Genomic DNA, 18577 nt, shown 5'->3' on the forward strand with positions numbered 1-18577 from the left:
TTACTTTCTTCTTTCTTCTTTCTTCTTTCTTCTTTCTTCTTTCTTCTTTCTTCTTTTTATTTCTTTATTTATATTTTTAATTTTTGCTTGATACATTGTCATCAGAGTCTACAATCAATCCAGGGCTGTTGGCATCACTGCTATCAAGTGCTATTATCATTGGTTACCTCTTCTATGCCTTAAGAATTCCAAGAAACAATAAACATGTTTTTTCACTGTTGTTGATTTATCAGTAGCTGCTTTACTTCACAATTTTGTAAGCAGCAACTCAGGAAGCCTCTAAAGCTACATAGATCTACTAGATTTGTTTGAATGTGCAAATAAATAAAAAATTGAAAATAAGTAACAACCTACATTTATGAGAAGTTAGGATTTAAGGGTATCCAGGGTTACAATGGTGTGACAAAGCCATTCTTTTGGATTAAAGCTCCAGTCTATGTAGCTTGGTATAAATACAAAGAAGGTATATTTTTATTTGCTTTTCCACTTTTTCTGGTATCTTTTGCCATGGACTTCATCATTCATAAAATGATTGAAATATTTAAGAGTCTTTAAACTATAACCATCTCTTAGTCTATCTTTTGCTGTATGTGTGCTGGCATTTAAATAATCAGCCAAGGGAATCTTGAATGCCCTTCAAGCACATTCATTCCAGCTGGTTGTAGGAGTGTACAAGTCATCCAGCCAAGGGGCTTGACTGTAGTATTTGGGGATCAGTTACAGCTTCAATGGAGGGTTGAAATTCAATCTTAAATCACTGTGCTGTAACAAGTTGGCGCTATGAGGTTTTACTGCAATAGCTGGCTTCTTCCCTATCTTGGCTACCCACAGACTGCAACTGTACTTTTACAGTGTTTGTTTGATACAGATGTAGTAGTCAGCCTTGGGTATGTCACACTGGCATCTATAGTGCTCTGGGAAGTGGGACTACTTGATGCCGCCTTTTATATCACTGCAGTCAGGTGACCCTGCAGAAAAATAATGTCAGACTCTTCCTTTTATGCTGATGATATTCTTAAATAACGTACTATTGCCTTTCTGAGCCAGGTCCTGCAGTCTTGATGCAGTCAAAGCTCCTGTTGACTTCTGCAGGGATATTATCTGAGCCAAAACTGGATGTTTGGACTCAGTTTGATGAATATACACAACATTTTTCTTCAAGAATTACATTTGGATTTGTGTGTGACTGATAATGTTAAACAATGCTGTTAAAAAGACATTTAGCTAAGGAAAAAAGACACTGAGCTAAGGAAAAGAACCTTTTCAATATCTGACAGTTACTTTTGCAGATTTCTGAGACCTGCCAGTTACTGCCTCTCCTTTTTACACTTTGGTCTGAATTTTCAGATGATATCAATTGTTTGCCAGTTGTTTAGTGGTGGCTGGTTTTGAGAAATTAGTACAGTGTGTTGGCTTTCAAAAAAGAGTGAGCATATACTGTTCTCTACTTACCTGTCTTTTTCCTTAAGCAGTTCTCAAAGAACTACTGATGGAGTATTGATGACTAACAATTTTTTTTCCCCAAAACTATTTTGAATTATTTTACCCAAATATGATTTTTTTATCTGTAATTTTATGTGCTATCAGTACCATCCTCCTCTAATGCACTTATTCACTAAAGCACTTACAAGAATGGTGGAAAGACCATCACCTTGTTCTGAATATTTTCCATATGATCCATATGAATTGAATAGCTGATGAAAAGGAATAATCTTCACTTTTGAAAGGCAACACAGAATCTCTTCAAAAGGACTTTTCTCATACCTGCCTTTCTTCTCTTTGTTTCTGTGCTTTGGCTTTCACTAACCTTTGCTACTTCTCTTTTACTAAGCTCCTTCAGCAACAATCCCATATATTTCTTTCACATTATCTTTTATCCACTCTTACCACTATCCAAATGACAATCCATTACCTATCTGACCAACAATGTGAAGGCGCTTTTAATATTAGATCATCAGGCTTATTTTTCCTTTGACAACAACTTGTCAGAAAGCTAGCAGTTTATTTTTTTGCTACATGAAACTCAATGTACTATAAACATCAGTGATTTACTCCAAACCTTCCTTGAAATTCAATAACCTTCATGCCACATAATCTTATAAATGTATTTAGTGAAGTTTTATAAGGGATTACTATCTTAAAATCACCCCAGAGCTAGTATTTTACCTAGACAAGTGAATTGAGATCATTAAAAATATAATGGGAATCTCCTCTGTGGTCAGATGGTTGCTTTTTAGCTGCTGCTATCTTTATCTACCCAACTAAAGAGTCCTTCTCCATCCTTTTTATATAAAACCCTTTAAGTACTGAAAGGCCACGAGGTCTCCCTGGAGCCTTCTCTTCTCCAGGCTGAACATCCCAGCTCTCTCAGCCTTTCTCTCGTAGGAGTGGTGCTCCAGCCCTCTAACCATCTTTATAGCCCTCCTCTGGACTCACTCTAACAGCCCCACATCCTTCTTCTTCTGTGGGCCTCAGACCTGGATGCAGCTCTGGGGGCCTCAAAAAGGCAGAGCAGATGGTGATAATCACCTCCCTCCACCTGCTGGTCACACCTCTGTTGATGCAGCCCAGGATGCAGTTGGCCTTCTGGGCTGCAGGCACACACTGCTGGCTCATGTTGAGCTTTTCGTCCACCAGAACCCCCAAGTCCTTCTCTGAAGGGCTTCTCTCAATGAGTTCTTCTCCCAGTCTGTGCTCATGTCTGGGATTGTCCTGACCCAGATGCAACACCTTGCACTTGGACTTGTTGAACATCATTAAGTTCATATGCACCCACTTCTCCAGCTCCCTTTGAATGGCATCTCTTTATTCTTCGTTATCAACTGCACCACTCAGCTTGGTGTCATCTGCAAACTTGCTGAGGGTGCACTCAATCCCATCATCTATGTCACTGATGAAAATATTGAAAAGCACTGGTCCCAAGACAGACTCCTGAGGGACACTGCTCATCATTGGTCTCCACCTGGACTGAGAACCATTGACCACTACTCTCTACATGCGGCCATCAAGCCAATTCCTTATCCACCAGATGGTCACAGAATCACAGAATTTCTAGGTTGGAAGAGACCTCAAGATCATCGAGTACAACCTCTGACCTAACGCTAACAGTCCCCACTAAACCATATCCCTAAGCTCTACTTCTAAATGTCTTTTGAAAACTTCCAGTGATGGTCACTCCACCACTTCCCTAGGCAGCCTGTTCCAATGTCTAACAACCCTTTCAGTAAAGAAGTTCTTCCTAGTATCCAATCTAAAACTCCCCTGGCGCAACTTAAGCCCATTCCCCCTCGTCCTGTCACCAGGCATGTGGGAGAACAGACCAAGCCCCACCTCTCTACAGCCTCCTTTAAGGTATCTGTAGAGAGCGGTAAGGTCGCCCCTGAGCCTCCTTTTTTCCAGGCTGAACAAGCCCAGCTCCCTCAGCTGCTCCTCGTAGGACTTGGTCTACCCTTCAAATCCATGTTTCTAATTGAGAGATTAGTATGTCATATGGGACTGTGTCAAAGGCCTTGTAGAAGTCCAAGTAGATGACAGCAGTCAGTCTTCCCTTGTTGACTTATGCAGTTACTCCATCATTGAAGGCCACCGGATTGGTCAGGCATGATTTACCCTTGTTGAAGCCATGCTGGCTGTCCAGGATCACCTCCTTGTCCTGCATATGCCTTAACATTGACTCCAGGAGGATGCCTCTGAACATCAGGATGCACTTTGTTACTGTGCAGGTGACAGAGAACTGGCATAGGTTGCCCAGACAGTCTGCGGAGTTTTCCACCTTGGAGACCTTCAAAAGCTGCCTGGACTTGGTCCTGGGCAGCCTGCTCTGGGTGGCCCTGCTTCAGCAGTGGGCTTGGACCAAGCATTTCCAGAGGTCCCATCCAACCTCAGCCATTCTTTGTCTGTAATTCAGGGTAACACATCGGCTGTGGAAAATAGTGATAATTGTAAAGGGAGCAACAGTCCTCAGGGATTTTTCAAGTCCTAGAAACTGTCTTTCTAAAGCCACAGATTAAATTTATGGTAATAAGATGAAGCAGAATTTTGGAGAAAATGTATTTATCCTTAGAACCACTAGTTAGTATGTATGATGTGCTGTGTCCTGGCACTTCTCCTGTGATCATTATTAGTCACATGAGCCAGCACTGAGTCTTACATGCATAATACCAATGGCTTGGATAATTCCTGACTTGAACTTAGAATATGAGTACTCCAGACTATAATTTTTGGATTCACTATTTTTTGTACACTATTTCATTTTTTGAAAGCTTAGGGTATTATGTCCATTTGGGAAGTCGCCTTAGTTTGTGTGGGTATTAGTCATAGTTCTTATAATAATTTTTATTTCAGAAAAGATTTCAAAACTATAAAAAACTATAGTTATACATCGTATTGAATTTCATGGTTGCACTTAGATTTCTTGAATGCAAGTTTTTTAGGTATAGAATGGATAATTTTCTACTTATTATTTCTGGGGATTGTTTTACATGACAAGCTGAATCAGATTTTTAATGTCAAGTGGAGTATATTATACTTTCTCAACTTCGTAAACTCTGTGATTTATAGGGTATCAAGTTTGAAGATTTTTCTCTGTATCATTAACCTTTTATTTTTATGTGAAGCCACTTTATATTTCTATGTTTGTATTAAGCCATTTTAAAGACTTTTCTTGTCTAAAATGATGTGTTACATACAAAATCTCCTTTTTCTTGATCCAGTGACTCCTTCCATTCTGGATGTATCTATTTGGATGTATGAATGTTATTTATTCATCTCAAAGTAACATGTCTTTTATACAAAAGCTTTTTGATTAAAATATAAACCTGAGGGTTATCCATGGAGTTTCTGACAGAACAGGAAATTGTATTTTTACACTTATTTTGAAATGTTGACTTTGGAACTCTGCTGTGCTGGCTCATCACTCAGACAGCTGCTGATATATATTTTGAAGTATAATAGGACCTGAGCATTTAGAAAAGGACATAATTCCATAGGGATATTTGTTGGAGCCTGATCTCAAAAACGTTTTTTGATCTGTCTGTTGACTAGGAGCGTCTTGGTGATTTCGTTATGTACATGCTATGTAACATTGCTGATCGCTGCCTCATGTTCATTTTGTTACTGCTTCACCATAGGGTCACTGAGGCTACAGCTGCCACATTTTGTCTGTTCGAGGTGTCCCAAATGTGCTGCATGGATGATCTTGTTGATCCACCCAGGTGGAGAAATTTAAAATTCAAAAAGATTAGCTCACTTTACCTTTTAACACAAAATGACTTTGACATGTTGAGAGAAACTTCAGCCTGTGTGATTTTAGCGCAGCCCAATCTTGCAGTTTAGTACTTCCTCCTTGCACTCTAAGGGACACAGGGAATGTTTGATAGACTTAGTGAAACAAAGAGGTACAAGAACAGGAAAAATGTGGCACGTCTTCATTAAGTGATCTGGTAGAGTCCCACTAGAGCATTTTACTGCTAGTGCTGGTCTCCTGAGTTGAGTACTTTACATTACAAGATTGTCAGTGCTGATGATGACTAAATATCAAAGCAGTCTCTTGGCAGCAATAGTAAGAAGTATTACCTTTCCTTTTCCTCGTGTTGTTATGAAATAAAAAAATGTAATTTCCTATTAACTTTGATATAATTTTTAAAGTTCTCACAACCTCCAGTATTTAACTTTCCAAAACTGAAACCCTCTTCTTTTGTTTGCAAGAAAAATCTGGAGTTTCTTTCTGCTTTTATGCTGAGCAGTAAGTAACAATATCAAACAACAATTTTTGATGGAAACTCCTAAACTTTGTTGTCTGAGATGTCACTAGTAGTGAAGGTGCCAGCCTCCACCAACACGTGCCTCTTAAGGAAGTGATATGACCTCCTTATCTCCTTCTGGTAAGCAGCAAACCCCCAAATTACTTCAGTATACCCCATTTCATTTTGAGTTCCTCTGCCCTTCTAATTTGTACAATCTATTCTTCTATCAATGGGGTAAGTTGAGCCAGCAAATTTTGGATACCTCTGTCTCGCCTTCAAGGTTTATCTGGTTTGGATTGTCTCAGAATAATCTGAAAATGGGGTTGAACACATAAATTCTCTGGGTAAAGTAACTCTTTGAGAAAAGCAGTCTGAAATTGTGCACAGATACCTCTTTCCCTCCTTTTATTCTGTTGATTTCAATGCAGTTAATTACCTTAATCATACTCTGGGTTAGAGTCTGCTTTTTTGTCATTTATATAGAGCTAAAAAGCCTGTGTCCTTCACCTCTGCTTGGGGATTCTTTTGGGTGAAAAAGTAGAAATAAGAACAGTGACATATATCTCTATTAGTGGATATTGCTCTTCGTATAAAGAATCCAGAAGTAAATATATTTCCTCTACCATTATGATGAATTGTTATTTTTTTTTAACTTCTATCTGTGCTGTCCGCAAGATTTTGTAATTAAGAATAGGATAGTAATTTGAGCAGGACCCACGTGCCTCTACCTCTTTTCTGTAGATTTTTTTTTCCCCACTAATGTATTCTGAAGGTTTTAGGGATGAGACAAATTACTCTGTGTTGGCGACATGAACAAAATAAATGAGACCTAGCTGCACAGGCAAATCTTACTGCATAACCCAATGGTGAAAGCCCTTGTTAGTGGGGAAGAAATGTTGCTGTATATTCAGCATCCTGCTCCCAGGACTCCTGTGCTTTACGTGCTGTCATTGTATATAAAAATAAAGAGCCCTACAGGCAAGAAATACAAGCAACTTTCCCAATGCCAGATAAGTGCCCTAAGCAGTAGGCTATAAACTCCCATTTCTGCTTGTGCTCTCTTCTGGACTCAATAAATGTTAATTTTTAATATTTTATTTTATTTTATTTGGCTACTGACATTGCTTCAGGAAGAAGCTCTCCCCTGGGGATCATAGTGGATAGGAGGTAGGAGAAGAATGGATGTCTATGTAAGTGGGAGGAGAAGAAATTGAACCTTATTTCTCAGTGTTTATGGTGGATGCCTTTATCACAGTAGCCAATAAAAAGGCTAATTTTTATTTATTTATTTATTTATTTATTTATTTATTTTGTATGTGTGCAAATGCCTAAGGTGCATATACATATCTGTAGAACTCCATTTGGGAAGGTGCTTCTGGCCACTGCCCAATTTTATGGGAGCCCAGTCCTGGCACGTGTAGCTCTGACCTTGCTTGGCAGATACCAAGATGGACACATGAAGGCAAACTGTTTCTGATTCAGATCAGGCATGAGCTGGGTACCAAGCCTGTTAACATGGTCCTGTTGGCAAAGTGTAGAGGCTGTGTTTGTTGCCGTTACAGCACAGTCTTCCAGGAATTTAAGGCACTGCTCCAGGTATCTCTGAGAGATTGCTCCTAAGAAGAGGCACATACTAAACAACTTCATCCATATCTGTGCTTTTGGCTCTCAGACTGCTCTAGGTGTTTCAGATATGCCAGGGAAAGAAGCCAGACACACCACTGGGGGTGCAAGTGAGCTGTCAGGAGTCCTCCCTCATGTTAAGTGAGCAGGTTGTGACCAGTTGTCTCCCCAGCCAGTGCACTCATGCCCAAGGGACCATTTTGAGTAGGTAGATATGAATCTGGGGCACAGCTTCCCTTTTTCAGAGCCAAGGACTCTTCATTGGAGGCAGGAGGGAAATCCTAAGCCAGCTGCCCTCAGTGCTGGGAGCACTACATGACGTGCTCAATTCATTATTGCAGGTGAAGACATAGGCTTTGCTAGGTGAGAGCTTGAATGAGTATCAGGACAAAGGTGGTTGATGAGCAGGTTTGAATCTGATTTTGAGTACAAGTGTCAGCTAATTAACTCAGGCTGTTCCAGATGCAGACCCTGAAATAGTCTTTGGTACAATCACACATGCAGGTGCAGTTTCATCAGATTTTCCAGCAGCTCCTTCACAGCATGCGCCATCCCCTGCTTAGTTGTTGGTAACGTTGTGGATCCAGGAGGAAGATATATTGTCTCTGAAAAAAATACAGTCAGTGAATTATTTGAATGTCTTGCTGATCCCAAAAGATCTCCCCTTGCAGTGGTAGGAATTGCTCTGGTTCTGATATCATATTTATGATATCATAAATATCTTCTGCTTATATCCTCTTATGATATAGGACAGGCGTCTTGCTTTGTTGTTGCTAATACCTTAAATACTGAGTTCTGCCTGTGCCAAAGAGTTTTTGAAACTCTCTGTCATTTCACATGGGAACTGGGGCACCCTTGCACTGTATTGTGTGATGTATCCTATGGTTTAGGGAAGCTACAGGCAGGAGTATTCCCAAGGTGAGATCATCTGAATTGCCTGAGGGAAGGCATTGGAAAGTGGTTGAAAAAGCTAGTGATTCTGAGGCTCTGCTAGTGAAGTGCCAACTAGGTCACTATTATGATGAAGCTACTGAATGTCCCTGAATCTACTACAAGTTGAAAACATGGTGAGGATAACATCAGGGTCACTGTTGTTAGAAAGACCACATATTTTTGTGTAGGTGACAAACTACTCTGTGAGGATTTTACACAACTAAAATTCCTCCTGAGGTCCATATGCCATTTTTCCGGATTTGGGCATTGACTTCTGTAGTTATATTCCATACCTACAGGAAAAAAAAAAAAATCATAATAATAAAAAAACACAGTTAATATGCTACAGAACAATAAGTTAGTAGAAGAGAGGACAGTGTGAAGTAGGCAAAAGTGAGGTAGAGAGCTAATGCCACATAAGCGGACAGCTTTCTCACATGAGTGCTGTTCCCTCTGATGTTCTCCCTTACCTACTGAACCAAAAGAATGAGATGAGCATCCCACATGTCCAGGAGGATATTATCATTTTAATAGTCTGCTGTGTGATAATTTTTTATTTATGTATACCCGGCCAGATGTTTAGCTGATAAAGATCAGAGAAACTTTAGTAATTGCAGAGGAGCTGCACCAAGTTTATGGTTTAACCTTTGTTCATTTAATTGTTTAGATTTATCATATTTAAGAACCTCAGCATAGAGACTCCCGATTTCATGACTTAAATAAGGGGTGATTTTTGTACAGAAAGGATGTATTCTGCTCTCAGCTACACATAGCCCCATCTTGTAAGTGAGAATTGAATCAGGCCATTATGAGTAGAAAGTAATGTTTTACATCAAATACCCACATATGATAATACTTTGATTGGTATTCGTAGGGCCATGCTTACTCCATCTGTCTCGGTTATAAATATTTTAAGTGCATATTTCAGTAAATTTTAGAGTTTGTAACAATGTAGTAAAATCAAGTAGATGTGTAATAAATTCTGACAAGCACAGCAACTCAGTTGTTGCTCAATAGGGTTCTGTTTAGCTGCTCAAAAAAAGTCTTGCTAGGCTAGAAAAATATTGAACCAAGTTTAAACTTGAACAAGTATGCTGCCAGGAAAGCTCTGGGTTTAATGTCTTTAGAACAATAGGCTGGATTGTCAAGAATGAGTAGAAAATGGGTTTGTCAGCATAAAGCTGGCATTCTAGCAGAAATATTCAGAAATTGCTGGAGGAGCTGAGCAAGAAGATGATTTTTATCTGGCTTTTTATTTTCCTCTTTTTTTTTTTTCTATATATTCAGAAGTGCAGAAATACCTAAGGATGCTGCTTATTTATACCTAAGGATGATGCTTCTTAGCTTCCTTCATTTCTACACCTATAAAAATGCATTCCCAAAGTACAATGTGGATAGTGGGGAGAGAGCCATTAGGCTGCTTCTGTGTCTTTCTGAATTAGAGGTGTCCAAAGTATCTTAGCAGCTTTTGCCAGCATGCAGGTAGCCCATCTGGCCCTCAGTTTTGGAGCAGCTTATTCCAAGGTCTTCCAACTTTTTCTACAGCCATTCATTCTCACAGCCTGTATCCTTAAATCAATGAAGTTCCAGCAGGCTTCCTTAATTCCTGCATAAGTGAACTCCCAGGAATATATCCATGTAGCTACATCTAGGATTCTTCTGAGGGGATCTGAATGCTGACTAGTAGCTATTTTCAGATAGCAGCATGTTGACAACACTACTAAGGGCTACACCCAGGAACTACAGTTTCCAGAATTTTGCAGTATTTCAATCTAGTGAAGCCTCGTACAAATAACAAACAAAAAGTGAAAAGTGTTCTATGTCACCCATAATTAAAAAGTGGATGTTCTGTTTATGTGTTTTCTTACAGCTGGCAGCATTAGAGAGACAGATCTTTGACTTCCTTGGTTTCCAATGGGCTCCTATCCTTGGCAATTTTCTACAAATAATAGTTGTCATTTTGGGTTTGTTTGGAACCATCCAGTTTAGGCCTCGATATATAGTTGTGGTAAGTCTCATTTATATTATATTATTTTTGCAATTGGTTTTAAAACTTGTCACATTACAATGCATAATCTTCTTGGCCTCAAAACACCGGATGTTATTTCTGTAGAAAGTTCAGAGTCCCTATGTATTTTTGCAAATTGAGGACTAGTGAGTAGCATTTCTGAAATTTTGGAAGTTATAAGAATGGATAGCTTAAAGAAAGAGCTGCAAAAATATGACAGTGATACAAGCTATTAGTAAGATTCTTTATAGAATTAAATACTAGGATGGGTCATGGGAACATCTACAATTATGTTACATATAAATTAAATGAAGAAAAGAGGTAAAAATATTGTTCACTTTGCAATATAAAAACAGAATCAATGGCCATTAAAAAAATAATAATAATAAAAATAATAAAAAAGGAACAAGTCATATTTGGCTACATCTTCCTCTTAAATGGGGAGAAGCAATTTGACACAAGGGTTACAAAGACATCTTGCTCTTACTTACATATAACTATAACTTGACCTGCCAAAATGTGTGTTTACCACCTTGACCCCAAATTGTTGTGAATTAACTCTGATGCTTGTAACTTGGAGCTTCACAGACTTCTTCCTATGTTCACAACATAGCCAGAAATAATAATAATAATAACAAACTCAACAACTTTCAAAGCTGTGAAGGAACACGCATCAGAAATATCTCTTTTGCTCCCCCACCACCTCTTCTTAATGGATGATTATTACATTTTCACCTGGCATTGTCTGTATCTGGAACATTTCAGTTGTGTTGCCAGTAATGGATTTTAAGAGGCTAAATTTGTTGTGTTTTTTTCTTTTTTTTCTTTTTTTCTTTTTTTCTTTTTTTTTTTTTTCTCTTCTTTTCTTTCCTCACAAGACTGAAATAAATGTCTGCTAGGAAAGGCTCATTAAAACAGTGCTTAAAAGGCTTCATCTTTTCTAGTCAAGCCTGAAATCCTGTAATTCTTCTTGATGTCTTAAATGTGAACAAAAACTGTACCCAAGGTAATGTTGAGGTTCTTTACACTCACATTAGCTAAATTTCACAAGCAGACTATAAATAATTGAAAATGGATTGATGTAAATAATAACATTTTTATCTGATACCTGTCACTGGAGAACAGAGCATCATCCATGTATTGATCACTCACCTTTCTGCTTCATGTTCTTCATTTTATACATAAGACAATGGAAGCAAGTGAGGGTAAGCATCTGTAAAATTACACAAGAAATTGGTGTCTGAAGTGCAACAACACAAATCTCTTGTCCCTCGAGTTCAGCTCTGCTGTTCAGTGGTGGAAGCTCTGCTTTTGCTGTCAGAATGAAGAACAACAGATGTTGACTGCTTCTATATTTTTCAAATGTAAATGAACATTTTAGACTATATCAAACTATTTTAAAGTAAAGGTTTAAAGCTTGGTAATTAAAGAAACATCCCACCAAGATACTTTTTCCTCACATTTAACTTCACTTACATCCTGATCTAAGCATATATTTAAGCGATTAATGCAACTGTGAATACTCGTTACTTGGGAAGATCAAGACTTTTGAGCAGTTCCCATTCCTACTAATGAAAGATTCCCAGTGAATTAGGAATGATGAAGTCTGAAGAGTGAAAGCACACAGGCTGTCTAGTACCAGTCTCACAGCTCAACATCAGCAGAAGGGGTGTCTTACATGCCTCCCTATTCTGCATTTTCTTCTACCTGGCTGAATACTTCTCCACAGCCCCTCCACCAACTTTGGCAGATGTTTACCAGACCCTTAGGTGAGCCAGTTCCAATCCCAAGCTCTCAGAAAACCAACCCAGCAAAAACTGGAGAGTATTTTGCTAGTTCAGTGAAGTTAATACAGTCTGTGAGGTTCCCAGTTGGTGCCAGGGCCAGCATAAGATGGGGATTGGGACTGCACAGTCATGAGCAGCAGTGCAGAGGCATCACGGAAGAAAGGAGGTGCAAGACTGCCCTTATTGTTAGCTACAAACTTGTCAGCTTAGCCTCTTGTTTAGCTTCACCCTCAGGCTGAAGACATCGAATGCCTCAAACCCGCATAAACTGTAATCCTCCCTTTGCTCAGCTGCTTCTTTTAGTCCCTGTGCTGATCCTTCTTTTGCACCAGCACAAGAGTCACTTCAGCCACTTGATAAATTGTCAAACTAGAACAGATTCAGCTGAAAAGCAACCATTTTCTTTTGTGGTGTTAATTTAAGTGCAGGTCAGCTCTCTGACTTGGTTCACTATAAGGCTTGCTCCAGCAGAAGGGAGAGGTGGGAGAGGGGAAATGGGAACAAGCAGTCAGAGGAGGGGGACAAGTGCATTGATTTCTTCTGCAGCAGTGAAGGCTTACACCAGCTTAAAGTGCTCCTTGAGCTATAGCCTGAGGATCTTCCAATAACATGTTTCCCAGAAACTGTGCTTCCTCTGGCTTTGCCAGCAGCTGTCCTCAGAAGCCCTAAAGAAATGCATGGTGTGGACAGCAAAGACTCCTATGAGTGCCAGCTTTAGGCTGACTTGTCCAAGACAAAAAGGAATCTGAAGGCATCTCTCCTAGGGGAGGACATAGACTGTCTCCCTGCTTCTGATACTCTATGAAATCACGTTCCACCCATTATAGTAGTAAACTTTTACCACTGGCTTCAAGTGTAAAGTCTATTTAACGCAAATCTTCACCACCAACCTGAATTTCAATGTAACTTAAACACAGAATGCAGCAAGATTCCTAGCCAGACTGAGTAGTGAATTGTGCTCTAAATGGGTTTCCAAGTCCATATCTGTACTTTCAGCCACATCTAAGCTCCTGGATATGATCGTGGTTGGCATCCCACTCCAGAGTGAGAGTTTGTTTCTGTGGGTTTGGCAAAAGAAATATTGTGATGTGTTTTTATGTACTCTGATTACTGAAGTTTCTGGTTTAGATTAAGCTAATTGAAAGACTAATCAAATACTTCATGAAAAGTTCTTAGTATCTATTGTTTTTTCCTTAAGACTTCCCTGGAAATCATCTTTGCTGAATTTTGCTTTGAATTCTGATTTTATCAGAATTCAAAAAAATTAAAGTAATGAAAAATCATGTCAGATACAACAGTTTACTTGTGTAAACTGTCTACAGAAAATTGATCTAATGCACATGTCCGCAAATTGTCCCTATGATATTCTATCATACTTCTATAGGAACCTTCAGTTGGGCTGACCTGCTCTATGGACCCTGCTTTGTCCTAAAGAGATCTTTAATGTATTTTCTGTGTGATGAAGGCTGTGACTGGAGACTTCCCTGACTAAAGAAGTTACACAAAAGCCTTCACTTTGCTATTCTATGCTAAGTATGCCATGTTCTCTCTGCTCAAACTTTAAAATAAGCCAGGGATGGGAAATAAATAAATAAATGTGTTACATGTAGGGCTATAATTTGAAACACATCTATACTGTAGTCAAATATGAGAGTGTTGTTCTGCAGACACAACTGAAAAGGCTTTTGGTGCAGGTACCTGGAGCCATCATGCTCAGTGAGGGCTGCAATAGAAGCTGAATAAACTCAAAAGCAGCTGGATGCTTCTGCCCCTCCCACTGTCATTAAACCCAAGCTTGTTAGTTTAACACTAGCATTTAATAACTACATAAGCTGTAGTAATTGATTTGACAACAGTATAAACATAGCCACTGTGAAGTAAAAGTCTGAATAAAAAAAAAAAAAATAAAAAAAAATAAATGAGTTTTGCTTATAGTTTGAGTGATATGAAATTTGGACTGAGAAACGCAACTCATGAAGCATCACTGTCAAATACAATTGTTGTGTCTGACATTCTTAGTCTACTGGCCTTTGGATACAGGACTATAAAAATGGTCATTCTGAAATAAATCTGGAATTTCACTTGCTCATAAGTAAAATTCTGAGTCCTCAGAACAGCTTAGGAAACACAGAGAGAGAAATAACATTAACTTCAAATGTCCTAGTTAGTTTTAAATATAATAATTATTTTTAACAGTTTTTATGTTAATTTCTAATGTAGATCAATTCTTGTGAACAATTTGTCCTGTCACTAAGCAGTTGTGTTATTTTCAGTACTTGGATATTTTGTGGCTGAATTAAATCAGTGGAACGTTCCCAGGAGACATAAAAATGCTGAGCCGATTCTTAATTTTCCCATATTGGCTCATCTGAAATTTACACAACAAACATTTGCAAAGAAGAAAAAAAACAGTTAAATCTGAATTCTAACTACAGTGTAATACACTGGTCACACAGCTCCAGAGCTTTGCTGTGATCTGTTTCCCTATGCATGCTTTTCCTTTTTTTGATAGAACTTGCTATCACCAGCAAGATTTTCAAGCTGTTAAAATTGATTAAAGATGATGATAGGATACTTGTTAAAGTTGTCTTTTTTTCCCTCTTTCTATTTCTGATATGGGACTTCAAAAGCTTTCCGAACTATGAGTCATATAGATTAAATTGCACAAACCTGGCCCAAAGCTGAACATGAATGTATTAATGAACAGTGAGAGATGAAAATAATGCACTCATATAGGGGGAATAGAAAGAATAAATCTCTTCTTTACTTGCTGTAATTTATTCCAATAAATAATATTATATATAGGCAATCTGTACACCTGAAAAAGCAGTTTCTCTAAAAAAAAAAAAAGGCTGGACAGTATACAAGACTGCTTTACACAGTATTCAAACAAATGCTGTACAAAGACTTGCTGTTTCAAAACACGTGAAATATTTAGATAACCGGAATTATTCCTTGAATACCCTTTCTGTAAGTCCTGAGTTGTTACTGTTCCATCATGTTGATTTATGCCACTTTCCTCGTCATCCACAAATACAGCTAAGCAGGGCTGTGTGAGTACTGGTGCCTCTGAGGCATAGCCAGGTACCTAATAGAAGAAGATCTGATGATTCAGTAGTTGCTGCCTTTCCCTTGAAGCATCTCTGAGCCAACATTTATTTCTGCTAATGCCAAGACACTACATCAGAAGAGGTGCTGAGATTATTCATTAAAGCTAAAGTTGTCCCACAACCCTTGTAATATTCAGACTTAGACATTTCCCTTTTCTCTCTTATCTTTCAATTTAACAAGCCATTCTTCACAACTGTCCTTAACCCTTTCTATTTGTGAAATTGTTCCCATCCAATTGCAATGGTTTAACTCTGGAAGTGGTTATATTTCACTGGTGTACGAAAGGTATCCTTGCAACACTTTCAGTGTGCAAGTGACCTGTAGAGGCACAAGAGGCATCCTGTTACAAGGAGCCTGGCGTTAAGAAGGGATCTGAAAGGAACCTCCTGGGATGAATACTAATTTAACCTGTGATGTTTAGGGAGTACACTCTCTGCATAACTTACAGGACACCAAATACTACCTCACCCCAAACATTCCTAGGGCAAAAGTCCAAAAGTAAGAAAACATACAGTGCATTCTGGGGAGAAATCAGCAGAGGTTATCACCAATGTCCTAGCTTCTTTTCAGCAGAAGGCACCTGTTAGGTGATAATATCCACATTACCTTTAGGTAGTGCATGATGTGGAGTATAAAATAAAAAAAATAAAAAAAAAATAAATAAATAAAACACAGCTTCCCCTATTACTTCAATTTATGTGGAAAATGATGACAGATACAGGAAGGATTTTGATGCTGAGCATTAGACCAGATGGGCCTGGCAGAAACTGAATGGGGCTGGCCAAAGAACTGGGGCAGGAGAGGCTGGATGTGGGTAGGATGAGAGTGTGCAGACACAGCAGGATCACCTGGGTAGTGTTCAGGACATGGGGCAGGAGAGGTTGAATGGCAGCTCAGGTCGTGAACAGATTAACTTAAGTGTCTTGGGAGGGAAATTAACCCTGTGGATCAGCTTGGACCTGATGTTTCAGGCTGACCACTCCTCCACTGAGAGCAACTGTCTGACACCTCACATGACATGCTCCTGTGCCTGTTGTCCCATCACACAGAGGAGAACAAACCATCACTGTAGTCAATTTTTCCACTAGTTCAAAGCACAGTTTTTTGTAATGGATCTATAAGGTATTCCTCTTTTAGTGACCTAAGCAGGTGTTAAGTGTGATACCACATCATGGAATATTGTTACAAGTTGTTGTTTTAAACTTTGAAAGTGTATATACATAAAAAATTACACACATACACATAATGCTCAGAAAGTATTATAAATTTTTGTGAACACACACAGAAAAAAAAAAAAAAAAAAAAAAAAGCTAAGGAAAACTATTAATAATGTACAATCTTAATGGTATCCTTTTATATATTTTCAGTTTTGAGCTGCATGGATGCATACCAATATTTTCATAGTGACACCTCACTTTCAATAGAAAGGACAGACATTTTGCAGTTTTCTGGTGATGAAAGCTATAGAATACAAACTTGATTTGCAGAAAACAAAAGACATGGGAACAATGAAACTGAAGGAATAAAGGACTGCTTTTGCTATGAAGGCAGTTATGGGTAGCTGAATTTTTTCTCTGCTCTCAACCAGTGAAACCTTTTTTGACACAAGGCAAGTCACTCAAACCAAACTTCTTGCATGCTTTGTTTTCCCCTTGTGTTCTGGGTTCTTGACTGGAGACTTTGTGGTCTGATTTGCACACATGCTGAGCACTCAGCCTCTGGGAGCTGAACACTGAGATTGTAAAGTTCTGTATAAACCCAAGTGTTCTGAAAAACAAAGTCTTAAGCATCTCAAATTGGATGCCTATAATGTACGAGTACTTCTGAATGTAATCTCTGCATGTATCAGAACATCATTTGCATTCTGAGAGCTGTAGCATTCCCTTATAACATAAAATAAATTAGTTAATGTTTGTGCAGTTCTAACATTACAGCGATGAGCATCTTAGAAAACCTCATGAGGAAATTAATATTCTGTCTTCAGAGCAGGGTCTGAGTGACAAAGAGAAACAAAGTGTTAAGTTAGCTGTTCAGTGAGTGAGTAAGGTAGGATCCTCTAAAATAAAAATATATATATATAATGATTTAATTGATGTTTGCATTGTATTACACAGCCACGAAAAGGAAAACTAATATAGCATGTATAGCTAGAATTCTATTTCCTCATTTTGCTTTCTTGCTTTTGTTTTCTTTAAAGTTTTCTATTAATGCAGTCTTCCTTAAGCATCTATGATGCTATACAAGGAAAAAATATGCTACTTGCAAGATCAAAAAGCTGTGTTTTTAAGTGTGAAGAATAATTTTCTTACTTATAAAAATTAAGTAGGACTTATTACTGAATATGTAATTATGTAACATGTACTTAACCAATACAGAGCCTATATTTATATTCCTGCTCTTCAGTGAGTGTTGGAAGAGCCACCTTCTTACACAATAGCTGGGTTTCAAGGTACACATTGGTTTTGAATCATCACTTCTCCTTCAGTATTTGTCAAGTGGATATGTAACTGAGCAGGTCCTGACTTTGTAAAACAGATAGGTTTTGCCTGTGTGGTTTATAATTGCCCATAGAATTGCACCCATGTAACAGAACGAGACCCTTAACAGATTTGGCATGGCCTGCAGATCAAATATGTTTCCTATTTTTATTATGATGATAAAATTCATTCATTGACAAATGAAAAAATCTTTCTTAAAAAGTGGAATTCTCCTCAATATTCAGAAATCTGCTGTATATGAGCAGCTGTGCCTTAATAAGACTGAAATTCCAGCAGCTGGCATTGTATTAAGGATTCATTAATTTTGAGCACTCTGCACCTGATGTTCTTAGGACATACAATGGAAAATCAAGAGTTTGTGGTGAGTTACTACAAAGTCAGCAAACAGGAAAAACTGTGATATCCTCTTCTAAGTTAATCTTCTGAATAGACCTTATATTGTTCACAGTCCACAGCTGCTTTGTCTAATTTATAACACAGCCCTTAGTTTGCCACCCTGCCCTTCTCTGGAAGCCAGCAGAAATGGGCCAGGAGTGTTACTTTAATTTTGTCTATTAATGATCTACTTCTTATGTCATAGACATCTCCAAACATCCTAATTACTACATAAAGAAAATAAATTAAACCAGCTAACCTGCGTACAGAAACTGTTATATTCTCGTGTAATCAAAGAGTGGAAAACTTCAGCCCTCTTCAGCTGAACCTATCATTGTATGCCATAGGAAGAGGAAGGAGGAGGAGAACATAACTGAAACCTGCCCAACAAAGCCAAGCTGACAATGTGCCTGGAATGGAAACAGGATCTAGCATAGTGCAGATTAGGGTGTTAAGTTTTTCTGAGTGCATTGAAGCAAAACAATAGCATATTAACCT

General features: G+C 38.4%; 1 protein-coding gene across 5 annotated transcripts in view; it reads left to right on the forward strand.

Annotated features, from left to right (window-relative positions):
- Window positions 1-18577, forward strand: part of NKAIN3 (sodium/potassium transporting ATPase interacting 3) — a gene marked incomplete at its 3' end in the record, with an annotated part of 379768 nt that overhangs the window by 171246 nt on the left and 189945 nt on the right. For all 5 annotated transcript variants that reach the window (XR_014689539.1, XM_084509282.1, XM_084509285.1 and 2 more), the window contains exon 2: window positions 10171-10308. Coding sequence is in view for 4 of the 5 variants with exons in the window: in XM_084509282.1 (XP_084365408.1) it covers window positions 10171-10308 (138 nt within the window). The remainder of the gene's footprint in view (window positions 1-10170; window positions 10309-18577) is intronic.

The sequence above is a fragment of the Aythya ferina genome, assembly GCF_964211825.1.
Source record: "Aythya ferina genome assembly, chromosome: 2".
NCBI classification, from domain to species: Eukaryota; Metazoa; Chordata; class Aves; order Anseriformes; family Anatidae; genus Aythya; species Aythya ferina.